At 60.4% G+C, this 12511-nt stretch overlaps 1 protein-coding gene across 4 annotated transcripts in view; it reads right to left on the bottom strand.

The window, feature by feature from the left end:
- Positions 1–6483, bottom strand: part of PFKP (phosphofructokinase, platelet) — a 54780-nt gene extending 48297 nt beyond the window's left edge. For 2 of the 4 annotated variants that reach the window (XM_078450496.2, XM_078450498.2), the window contains exon 1: positions 6281–6483. In XM_078450496.2, coding sequence (XP_078306622.1) covers positions 6281–6392 — 112 coding nt within the window. In that variant the 5' untranslated portion in view covers positions 6393–6483. The remainder of the gene's footprint in view (positions 1–6280) is intronic. The other 2 variants (XM_078450497.2, XM_078450499.2) reach the window with 1 other exon arrangement.
- Positions 6484–12511: the final 6028 nt, after the last annotated feature.

Below are 12511 nucleotides of genomic sequence, written 5' to 3'. Positions count from 1 at the left end.
TGCCTCCACCGCTGCTCCCGGCTCTGCCTTTCTTCCTGCCCTACTGTGAGCTCCTACCTGAGGCCAAACCCTCCACCTGCAAAGTCACCCGACCCTCCTGAGTCCCCGCCATAGGGGCGTCTTGCCAGGGGCCCAGCTCCAGTCCTGCAACCCTCCAGCTATGGCCCAATCCTGCTCCCCATGAGACCCTAAACTTGGGCTTTGCACCCACACCTCAGGTGGCTTCCCTGAACCCACAAGGCAAATCCAAAGTCCTCACTGCCTGCCCCTCCCCGGAACCTCACCCACCTGGCCCTGACCTCTTCCCCCAGCTCCTGCACGCCCCCCCCCACCCCGTCCCCATGCCAGGGTACTGTGCGCTGGTTCACCCCTCAGCCCCCCATGGGGCGTGTGGAGAGTCTCTGCGCACAGGTGTCCCGGGCCTTCCAGAAACAGGCTCTCTGCCGGGTCCGGCTCCCTGACAGAGGGCATCCGCCGTCTGCCCCGGGCATCACTCTGCACCCAGGCAGCCTCGCTCATTGATGGGAGGAGGACATGGGAAGGGGAATCTAACCCCAGGAATATTAATCCAGAGCTGAGCCGAGGAGGAAGGGCCACGGGCGGCCACCGCACCTGCTCTGCCAACCGTTTCCCAGTCGAAGACACGTCCAGCCACATCACTTGTTTACACGCTCTATGCAAGGAGTCCTATGCGTAACCCTCCCAGTCAAGGTTCTCGTCCTGATGGGCCGAGCTGCCCCGTGGACCCCGACTCCAGCGTGGCCCTGAGCCGACCAGAGGGACCAGAGGTGCGGTGCCCAGACCCGCGACACCAGAACGCGCCTCAGCAAGACCCCTGGGTGGCTTCTGCGAAACCAGGGGGACAAAGCTCCAGAGCCTCCAGGGGCAGGAGGGCGGGGCAGTGTCCCTGGATGGAAGACCCTCACTGGGGAGGAGGGGAGAGGAAGGGGGAGAGGACAGCAGGTGAGCGATTCTGTGGCTTTGTTATGCAAATGGGCACTGGAGGCCCCGCCCAGGGGAGAGTGGGACCCTGGCAGGACCCTGGTGGAGAGCAGGTACCAGGCTATTCACCCCCAACAGCCCCAGGGTTCTGGGAGGCCCGGGGCTCCACACTCTCGTCCTTCAACGTTTTTTTTTTTTGTTTTTTTTTTTTTTATTTATTTTTGGGACAGAGAGAGACAGAGCATGAACGGGGGAGGGGCAGAGAGAGAGGGAGACACAGAATCGGAAACAGGCTCCAGGCTCCGAGCCATCAGCCCAGAGCCTGACGCGGGGCTCGAACTCACGGACCGCGAGATCGTGACCTGGCTGAAGTCGGACGCTTAACCGACTGCGCCACCCAGGCGCCCCCACACTCTCGTCCTGACAGGCACAACGTGTGTAATTCCAGGCACGCTAAGTACATGGCGGCAAAGACGTCTGGGATAAAGGGGTGGGGGGGGCGGACACCAGGGCCCCCGGGCAGGTGCACCAAATACAGACAGAGCGCCCCGCTGAGCTTGCTGAGAAGAGGGAGGTGGACACACAGCACCCGACCATTTTTAACATAAAGCCCCCTGCCCTTTGTCCAGATACACCCTCCTGACCTAATTACAACCGCAGCAAGCATACAGTTTTGGGTCCCCACGTTTGCTGTCACCCCGTCCCGGCCCGTCTCTGTGTTTCTAACGGTGATGGCTCCTGGTGGCCCCTGTGGTGGGCAGAGCGGCCCCCGGGGGCCCCCGGCTCCCCCTGATGAAACGTTTCAGTTCCGAGCCAAAGCTGTTTGCTTCCCGTAACCGGGTTTGAGTTTTTCTGAAAGGCGACCAAGTGTCCAGCGTCTAAGTCACCTGGGTGTGCCACACGGTGCGTGTGCCACAGTTCCAGAAAACGGTGCGATGGCTGATTGCTCACGGGGTTACCGCTGTGATTCTAACACACCGCTGCCAGGACGCAACAGTTTTTGCTAAATTAATTATTACATCTTAAGTGGAAAATAAACCCCGTTATAGAACGTATGCGGACAGAGTTCCAGGGCAGTGAGGGGCCCCAGAGCCCTCAGAGACAAGATGCCCACCGGCCCCCGCTTCCCTCTGCATCGAGCTGGGCTCCTGGCGCGCACAGAAGGAACCCACCCGAGCAGGGCCCAGTGCGGTGTTGCGGCTTCGCATGTTCAACGGCAGGACCACCCTCGTGCCCGAGGCCCCGAGACCAGAGCCTCACGTTCCCGACTACGGTGCTCAAGTTCGAATCTTCGAGGCCTTGGCGTTCCCAGGCACCGCTCTGCAGAAGGACTGCTTTTGATTAGTGAGGCTCAGTCATCGAAATGACTTCATGAGAAAAGGAAGGAGCCAGAACTCCAGTCGCCTGGCATTTTGCGACAGGGAGTGGCCCACAGGCCTCAGTGAGAGTCAGGGGAGCCGTGCAGCAAACACTCGAGAGCCTGCCCCGTGCCGCGTCCTGTGCTGGACCCCAGAAATGCACTTGGGGAGAGACACTGGGGTTCCCCTCCTCCCGTGCCCTCTGCACCGCCGCGGCCCGGCCCTGTCTACCACTTAGAGCTGAAGGCAGGCAGCTCCCCACAAAGCCCGCTTGCCCCCGTGTGCACTAAATTAGCTCAGAGTAGCGCCTGCACGGCCCAGAAGGTAGGTACTCATCCTGCAAGTTATTCTTGCTGATGCTGGAAAGGCTGATCCAGACTCCGTTCATGTGAGCTCCCCGAATACTGTACTCGTGCCTCTTTGCCTCAGGTGAAAGAGGGACTCAGCCTTCCTAGCCTCGCTGCCCTGGGTTCCTGCACCTTCTCAGCTGCACCCGGCCTTCCGGAGCCCACACTCTGAATCATGTTTGGTGAGTGACACAATCTTGCTGGAGGGTGGCTGCTTAGTCATGGAAAGGCTGTCCACCCAGCAAGGTGGAAAATCAGTTTAAACTTGCAGACGTCCTTGCGACAACAGAAGAAACCCAAAGAATGAGAAGAACAATAAGGTCTAGAAATAGCCTTCCTTAAGGGGTGGGGTGGGGGGCTGTGGGAATACAGATGAGGGGATTTTTTTTTCTTTCTTCTTATTTTTTAAATAATTACACGAAACTCGAGTGGAAAACAAAAGCACTCCATCGCTCTGGTATCGACATGGGACTGCTTCGGCTACCCCAGTGCTATCACTGTAAACAGGCGTTTTCTGCTCCCCTCACAAAGCTGTGGAAAAATCATCTGTATAATGTTGAGCAAGCTGGGCTTCGCACACTTTGGAGCGTTAACTTGGACCTGAACTTTACAGCCTCACCGAAGAAAGGCCCCCGGAGAGCACGGCCTGCTGGGAAGTACTGGGGATTGAGGGCTCACAGGGCTTTGCCTAAATCCTGCCAACTGCCACATATGAGCCACGTGACCTGAACGAAGTCACTCGCGAGTCTGTAGGACCTTCTCCCCACCTCGAAAATGAAGACATACGCACCGTGGAGTAACGTAATGAGGCCTGGAGACGGGAAGCGTAGCGCTCCCGGCCCCCCAAATAGTAGCCATGGTCATCTCCACGTGGAATCCGACCATCATTCCACACCGTATTAGGAAACTACCTTGTGGGGCATCTGGGTGGCTCAGCTGGTTAACCGTCCGACTTCGGCTCAGGTCATGATCTCTCAGTCCGTGAGTTCAAGACCCGCGTCGGGCTCTGTGCTGACAGCTCAGAGGCTGGAGCCTGCTTCGGATTCTGTGTCTCCCTCTCTCTCTGCCCCTCCTCCGCTCATGCGCTCATGCTCTCTTTCTCTCGCTCTCTCTCAAAAATAAATAAAAAGATTTCTAAAAATTAAAGAAAAAAGAAAACTACCTTGAAATTAAGGCTTGCACATGCTCTCCTGGATCTTTAGCTATGGGCAAAATTCTCCTATCTTGGCTGATAGAATCTGGAATCAAGATAAAATGGGGAAAGAACAGAGCGTCTTAGACAGCATCTCTAGGAACAACCTCCTCTAGGGGTCTGTAAATCTGCTGCTGCTGAGACTGACCGAGCACACGCCAGGAGGAGCTTTCTCAGACAGAAGCGGATCGAGACCCTCAGTCAGAGCTCAAAATACCAAAGCAGGAGATGCTGCTTCCCATGGAGTTCCAGACAACACGGAGTCGAAGGCCTCAGCTCCGCCGGATAAATGCCCAGACCACGGGAGGCTCTCCCAGGGGCAGCCCGATGCCCACCTGAGAGTGGCAGGCATTTCCCATTAATCTGACACCGCCGGAGCGGCCTTCTCAAGTCTGGGTCTCAACGTTTCCTCTCCCAGTGACCAGCTGTGTGGACTCACTGGCGTCTTGTTACTTACAACTACTCACAGGTGGCTGAGCCAGGAGAAGTGACAGAAAATGCTGACTCTCCTGTGCCATCACCTCGAGTCCGTGCACGTCACCTACCAGGTAGCTGAGCAAGCTTTTGGACGGGGGTTCAAAAGAATGACCCGTCCATGTATTTTCACCAGACACAGAGCCTTAATTGTAAAACCACCTTGAAACTCTGACCCTGAAGCCCTGTGGTTTAAAAGCCAGTTCGTCTTCCTGCCCAACGGTGCACCCCCCTGTCGAGGCCCAGATTAAGATTCACCCAGGATGCTTCCCAACGTGTGCCAGCCCACGTCTCCACACGCACGTGCTTTTCAAGCCGCCGGGTGACGGGGAAGCCACTCTGAGCCCCACGGCGACCCCACCCGGACTCCACGTGGCACACCTTGGGTGTTTACTTAAGCGACAATCCAGTGTTCCCCCGTGTTTCCAGGCCGGGCCAGTGCCCCGTCACAACACTTGGCGCCTGCGGAATGTTTACTCCCGGGATCACTTTACTAGGATACTAGGTCACCGGGGGAACTGCTCGATCAGCCGGGGGTCCCCCCTCCGGAAGGGAAGGCGGGCCTGTGTGGGTGGGGGGAAGGGGGGCGGTGAGCAGCGCGGCTGCCTCCCAGGGTGGAAGAGGCGACTCCCGCCGGGACTCCCGCTCCGCGGTGCGGGCAGCACGCAGTCCCCGCGCCGGGTGCCCAGGGCCAAGGGCGCAGGGCGCGAGGGTGGCGACTGGCCCGGCATCACGTAGACGCGCGAAGGGCGGGGCTGAGGCCACAGCGCCCCAACCTGCCGCCCCCGCGCCAGCCACGCCCGGCTCAAGGGCAACGGGAAGGTCACGGGCGCGGTGGGCGGTGTGGGGGGGGAGGGAGAGGGGAAGTGCCAGGCAGCGCGCTCCAGCATCCTTCCGCCTCGTGTGGCCCAGAAACGCGCCCGCGTCAGGCTGGAGCAGGAGGGGGGGAGGAAACACCAGCAGACCCAGCTGGATGGGCGCCTGCAGCCCCGGCCATCTCTAGGCTGCGAGGACGCCTCGGGTCCACTTCCCAGCGGTCGGCGTGCCGCACCCATCGATGCACCTGGGCCAGGAAACCCCACCGTCCGAGAGCTCCGGTGGCCCCACGTGCACCCAGCGCCAGAGGCCGGGCGTGGCCGGGTCACCCCTCCCTTAACTATAAACATCTCTTGGGTGTCCGCGGCCCCGGGCTTGCGTCCCCCTCTCCCCAAGGCGGCCTCCACATGGTGGGGGTGGCGGGGAGGGCTGGAGTCCGCGCCCCGGGCGCTGGCGACGCCCCGGAGTCCGCGGCTTCCTGGTCCTTCCCCCCCCAAAGGAGGCCGGCGGGGCGGGCCTAGCGACCCATTCCCGTCTTCGGTTTTGTCAGCGGAGCGGCGGAAACCGGGCCCGGGGCCCCCCGCGGGTCCCCTCGCGCTCCCCGCCGCGCCCCGCAATGCAACAGCGGGGAGCCCGCCCGCGCCGCGCGGGGACGCGAATCCGCAGGACGCGCGGCGGGGACCGGCCGTTCTTCCCGCAAGGGGAGGGGGGTCGAGGGGGAGGGAGCCGCGGCATCCGGGGGGCCGCGCTCTCCCCAAGCCTCGGAGGGGCATCGCCCCGCCCTACGACTCCGAGGAGAAATGACCTCGGGAGACCCCGTCCCCAGCCCCAATTTAAAACATAAACGTGGGGGTGGGAAATGAACCGATCTTCCTGATAAAGCGTCTCCGGGCCACAACCCCCCTCCTCCTGACCCCCCCCCCCCGCAGCCACCCCTTCCGAGGCCGCTCCGCCCACTCGTGCCCCGGAAGGCCCCCCCTGCGGCTCCCGGGCGCCGGGGCGGGCCCCCACCCTCGTCTCATCCGCGCACCCCCTCCTCCTCGCCTCTTCGGGGCTCCCATCGCCGCTCCCCGCTCGCCCCGGGCACCCCGTCCCCGCTTCCCGGGCCCTCCTCCCATCACCCCTCCCCGGCCGGCCGGGCGGCCGCGCACCTTGGGCATCCCCGCCGCTGGTCAGCACGCCGATGGCCTTGCCGGCCCCGGAGAGGTGCTCCAGGAACTTTCGGAAGGAGCCCTTGCGGGCGGAGACGTCGTCGTCGTCCATGGCGAGCAGGCCGAGCAGTGCCCGGGCGGGCGCGCAGCAGCCTGGACCCCGCCCGCGCCGCCGCCACTCGGAACCGTCCGCCCCGGCCGCGCCGCGCGCGCCAATGGGCGGCCTAGGGCGGGCTCCGGGGCGCGGGGGCGGGGCCGGGGCGCGCCAGCCGCCGGTGGGGGAGCGCGGCAGGTGGGGGCAATCCGGGGGGGTGGGGGCTGGCGGAGCGAGCGCGGCAGGTGGGCGGGGGCAAGGCGGAGCGGGGGGGCCCCAGGTGGCACGGGGTGGGGGACGAGCTGCAGGTGGCGGGCGCACCGCTGGTGGGCGGGGCGTCCCGGGTGGGCGGGATCGCAGCGGCTGGGGGAGCCTGGCAGGTGGCCGCGAGCGCCGCAGGTGGCGGGTGTATCCCGGTGGGCGGAGCACCGCAGGGGGCGGGCGTAGCGGGCGCTGGCGGGGGCGGGGGGAAGGGAGAGGGCGGGAGAGAGCGCGGGGTGGGTAGGGGGCCCCGCAGGTGGCCGGACTGGCACCGCGGGTGGGCGGAGCGTCCTAGGTGGGCGGGATCGCAGCCTTTGAAGGGAGCGCACCACTTGCGGGGCCGGAACCCCGACCGCGGCGCTCCCCGCAGGATTCCTCCCGGGCGGCGCTGCGGGCGCCCCCGCTTTCTCTCGGGCTCTCCCTGCTTTCACCTGCGGCCCGGGGCGGGGGGACGTGCCGCGATCCTCCAGTCGGTGGGCAAAAGTGGGCAGCGCTGGCTGGCGGTGTCCGAGCCCTGGGCCCGCCCCCGGCTGGAGGAGAAGGAAGTGACCCCGCGAGGTGGCCTTAGCGACATCCTGGCGCCAGACCTGGATGTCCAGAAGCCAGTGGGGCTGGGGCGGGGGGGCAGGAAAGGCTTGGGGTGGGGGGATCTAAGACCTAAATTCTTACCTAAGGACCCCGACTAGCTTCTGCGTCGTCAGCCAGAAGCTCCCACACTCTGTTGGGAATGTCCAAACCTAAAACATTCCTATGCAGCATGTCGGTGACGGATGGACCGGCCGACTTTTTACAGAGCTCAGCTCACTGCCAGTTACCTGCTTCGGATGTGGAGCCGGTCCATCTTAGAGGCCTGTGTGACCGGGCGCATGGCCCTGTGCTGGGTCACAGTTACCCCAAAGAAAACCGCTCACAGACGCCCATGGACCGTGCAGGGTGGGGAGATAGCACACGCCTGAGCCTGCAGCCGCTCAGGAAATGTTTGTCCAGTGGGTACAAGGTGGAAAAAGAGCCCCCGGACTCGTGGAGATAACCCAGAGAACTCTGTGATAGCAACACGAACAGCCATTTCTGTAGGCGCCCCCCCCCCCCCCCCCGCCAAATGATGGGGGTACACACCTTTATGGGTGCCTGCCTCGCCCCAGCTCCACCCCAGCCCCTAGCTTACCAATCTGAGCATCAACACTGTATTGTAAAAGAGACGAGGCTGGAGGTCAGAATTACTGGTGAGTCCCTAAACCGTGGTCATCAGAGCCACCGGGCCTGGTTTCCCCTCCCCCAGCACAACCCCTGAGGCCCACCTTTGGAGTGCCGCTGGGAGTATGTATTTTTAACAAGCCCTAGGAGTGTTCTGATGATTGCCAAGTCTGAGTGACTGCCTGTGAGCCTGAGCAGGGTAGGGGCTGCAGAAAAGGAAGGCTGGGCCTTTGGGGGAGGGGCGGGTAGATGGCTGGTGGGTGCCCTTCACTCTCCCAGGGCAGAGGAGGGAGCCAGGCTGCACCCACAGGCCGTGAACCTCCAGCCTCAGGTGTGTGTTCTAGAATCACCCACCCCTTCCTAGAGCATCCTACGCTTCAGAAAGTTGGTGCACACTGAATTTTATTTTAGGCAAAAGCCCTTTATAGCTTCTTGTACAATTGATACTTTTTAAATTTGAAGTTAGAGATTGGTCATTGTCATTGAATTGTCTGCAACAGACAAAACAATAGAAATAAACTGAGTCCGGGGCGCCTGGGTGGCTCAGTCGGTTGAGCGGCGGACTTCGGCTCAGGTCATGATCTCACAGCTGGTGAGTTCGAGCCCTGCATGGGGCTCTGTGCTGACAGCTTGGAGCCTGGAGCCTGCTTTCGATTCTGTGCCTCCCTCTCTGTCTCTCTGCTCCTCCCCCACTCATGCTCTCTCTCTCTCTCTCTCAAAAATAAATAAACATTAAAAAAATTAAAAAAAAAAAAAGAAAGAAACTGAGTCCAAACATGACAATAGGTTAAGTAAATTATTGTAAAAATATACACCTGAGGGGCGCCTGGGGGTTCAGTCATTAAGCATCAGACTCTTAGGTCATCATGTCACAGTACATGAGTTCCAGCCCCACTTCGGGCTCTGTGCTGACAGCCCACAGCCCACGTGGGATTCTCTCTCTTCCTTTCTCTTCCTCAGTCTCTCTGTCCCTCCTGCGTGTGCTCTCTCAAAATAAATAAATAAACATTAAAAAAAAAAAGCCACATGCCTCAAAAAAATACACACTGGAAGTTTTCAATTATTGTTACTATTATGAAGATAAATATCTATTGACATGGAAATATGCTCAGGGTATGTCATGAGAGACAAAAACCACAAGCCTGTGTGTGTGCGTGCACACGTGCGTGCATCTACATGTAAGCAGATCGAGATATTTTTATTTCCTTTTGCTTTATTGTGAGAATTCTCTTTTCCTGCAATGAGCAAGTGTGGTTTGGGAATAAACATGTGAGAGTGAATTAAAAAAGAGATAAGGCCGAGACTTGTCAGATCCCCCAAGGTTTTGTCTGTTTTGCACAAGCTGAGGTCTATGTGTGCAGAGTTGTGGTTCATGTGGGTGAACATTACTCTTCCCCACCTGTGCTGGAGCTCAGACCCACCGCTCGCTCGGAGGGTCAGATCTCCAGCTAAGGTGGAAAGACAGAACCGCGTCTCCTTTCTTAGTCTTTTGCAACACATGTATCTCAAGAGTTTTTTTCAAACCTTCGACTGATTTTTTTTTTTTTTTTATAGCTTTGGCCTTAGGATAGAATCCCTGATAGGAGAGGGGAGATTGCGGGCTGTGGGGACCTCTAGAAGCACATGACCTGAGAGCTAGTTCCCCATCGCTGCCTAAAAGGAGTCCCAAACTTTTGTGGCATACCAGCACACGCTCACGTCACAGGAATAACTGTCCAGGGGTCAGGGATTCAGGCAGCTCTGTTAGCCGCTGCCCAAAGTCTGTCACAGGCTGCAGCAAGGCGTCGCCCGGGGTCTCAAGGCTCATCTGAGGCTCTGCAGGGAAGGGTCTGCTTTCTGCACACACACCCCTACGCTGCTGGCAGGATTGTTTTCCTTCCGGGCTGTTGGTCGAAGGGCCTCAGCCCTGCCCAGGCAGCAGGCTCTAACTCCGTCCCTCATCTTGGCAATTTCCTTCCTTTCCGACCATGGGGACAGCTTGGAGCTAATCTGCAAGAACACTACATAGCCATCACCCTTTTCCGCATGCCTCACATCCCTTCTCCTTCTCCCAGAATTTGGAAAGTCCGCGAACCAGTGCTCAGTCATCTGCTAGACTAGGGAATGCCTCGGCAGCCCCTTCCTCCCCCGGCCTGCTGTCTTTCTGTGTCCTTGTCCACGTTTAAAAATAATTCTGCTCTGAGTCTAACGGCCAAACTTTAAATTATATATAGAGCAGTTGGATGCTTTCCAGGACCTCGATGCAGAATCACGTTGCCCTGAGCCACTTAGAATATCTAGACGCTGGGGAAACCGTGGAAAAGAAGACGGTCTCCTTATGTCTGCCAGGTACAGAGTTTTGGCAGTGTTTTGGCTGTTCCGAGTTTTGACCCTTGAGGTAACTCCGTCAGGGAACTGGAGCCTCTCGCAGAATAACGTTTTCCTTCTTGCGACGTTGGTGCAGGTTGATTAGTGGAGACTTCCTTGTGCTTCTAACACATCAAAGTAACAGGAGGCCACAGTCCTGTGTGAGAGGGACGTGGTGACCGGGTGGAGGGTTTGACCCGTTCTTTCAGAGGCACATTGTCTTTGCACATCCGCGGTACCGGTGCGTGGATGAGGAGGGAGAGAGACAGCTTGAAACATAAGTCATAGCGGAACTTCCCAGCTGGAAAAGGAAACTCCAAGCGCGGTTACGGCCTCATGGGTAACTTTACGTGTCCCTTGAGTGGGTCATAGGCTGCCCAGATGTCTGGTTAAATATGACTCTGGGCGTGTCTCCGAGGCTGTTTCTGGATCCCGTTAGCATTTGAGTGCAGGGACTCAGTAAAGCAGATTTCCCTCCCGCTGTGGGTGGGCCTCCCCCAACCCGCTGAAGGCACGGATAGACTAAAAAGGAGGAGAAAGGGGCATTGGTGCCCTCTGCGTGTTGCGTGAGCTGGGACATCCGCCTTCTCCCGCCCTCGCGGTTCTCGGCCTGTGGGTTTGGACTGGCTGTCCCGGATCCCCAGTCCGCGCACGGGACAGGGGGACATCTCAGCCTCCAGAGCTGCCTGATGACACAGCTCTTCGCGTGTGTATAAGTATATCCCGCTGCTCCCGTCTCTCGGGACAGCCGTGACTAGTACACACACCAGGTCAGATACGTGACCTGTGGTCGCTGCGCGTTGCTAACCTGAATGCACCTTGGCATGTTGCCTACGCACACCTGTGTCCTCTGCGGGCGTCTGAAAGTTTGAATTTATAACGACTGGTCTCTAGGGCTCCTTACTATCGGAATGGAAGTGATTCGTGGCTGAGCCGGTGGAGGGCGAACACCGAAGTACCTGAGGCCAAAGCCATAAACAGTAACCGTTTTTCAGTTTGCAAACGGGCGCACAGACCATATGTGCGTCCCTGGCAGGTGCCAACATCCAGCGGGAGGTTTTAACATTTGGGGGGTAAACTTTCTGAGGGTCTGACGCAAGCCACAGACCTCTTCCTCTGCCCCCAAGTGCGTACATGCACACGTAGCCGGCGCCCGCTTCAGACCCTCGAGGGGACTCATGGGCCGGGGACAGTGGGCGTGGCCGGGCCCGGGATGCAGCTGGAGGGCACAGCCCTGGTCACCAGCCCCGGGGGGGGGGGGGACGCAGACATCTCTGAGTCCTGAGTCGTGGACGGCCTCTCTCCAGCTGCCCACCTGCAAGCACTCTTATATTAGGAGGCTGAGCTCAGCTGGAGATGTTTGAGCCCAGACCGAACGGGGGACTAAGGGGTCTGGGAGGAAGCTGGCGGTCTTGGGCCTGAGTCTGTTGTGCTCAGACGGCGCCTCCTGCCCCCCCCTCCCCCCCGCAGCCCAGCAGCCCCCACCGAGAGGGGACATGTGGACGCCCTTGGACTGACTAGTCTTCTGTTGGTGACCCCTTCCAGCCCTGAGCCATTCCCTCGGGCCGTATTTCCTCAGTTCAAGCACGCGTCCAGCAGAGCAAGGCTGAGCACCTCTGCACAGGCCACGTCCCTGGGACCTGCCTGTCCCCCTCACGGCGGTCCCGAGAGGCGGCAGGCCCCGGGGGTCACTCCCCTGTTTCCCTGGCGCCCCACTGACTGGGGTCACTTAGGCCCTCTGCTGTCAGGGCCCCTGTGAAGGGCGCATTCTGGGGCCATTCGCTCGTCATGGGGACAAGTCAGCTTGCTTAGCAGAGGCGTCTGGAGGACGGAGACAGACAGACAGGCACACGGGCGGGAAGGGGGGACTGAAGCTCACCATCTCTGGTTCCCTGCAGCCCAGGCCGGTGCCTCCATCACCACCAAACCTGCTCCGCCTTCTCCCACACTGCCCCTCCTCCCGTCATGCCCAGCCCCCCTCCCCTCCCCACCTCCACCTCCCGACCCCTCCCACACCAACGCCTCCTCCCCTGGTGCCCAGCCCCAGCCCCTCCCCACCTCCCCCTCCCGGCCCCTCCCACACCGCCCCTCCTACCAACCCCTCCCACACCGCCCGCCCACCTCCACCTCCCGACCCCTCCCACACCAACGCCTCCTCCCCTCCTGCCCAGCCCCAGCCCCTCCCCACCTCCACCTCCCGGCCCCTCCCACGCCGCCCCGCCCACCTCCCTCTCCCTACCCCTCCCACACCGCCCCGCCCACCTCCACCTTCAGACCCCTCCCACACCGCCCCTCCTCCCCTGGAGCCCAGCCCCCGCCCCTCCCCACCTCCACCG

Source organism: Panthera onca, chromosome B4 (genome assembly GCF_046562875.1).
Source record: "Panthera onca isolate mPanOnc1 chromosome B4, mPanOnc1 haplotype 2, whole genome shotgun sequence".
In the NCBI taxonomy this organism is placed as follows: domain Eukaryota; kingdom Metazoa; phylum Chordata; class Mammalia; order Carnivora; family Felidae; genus Panthera; species Panthera onca.
The sequence above is the reverse complement of the archived record's forward strand: the minus strand, read 5'-3'. Positions and strand labels throughout refer to the sequence as shown.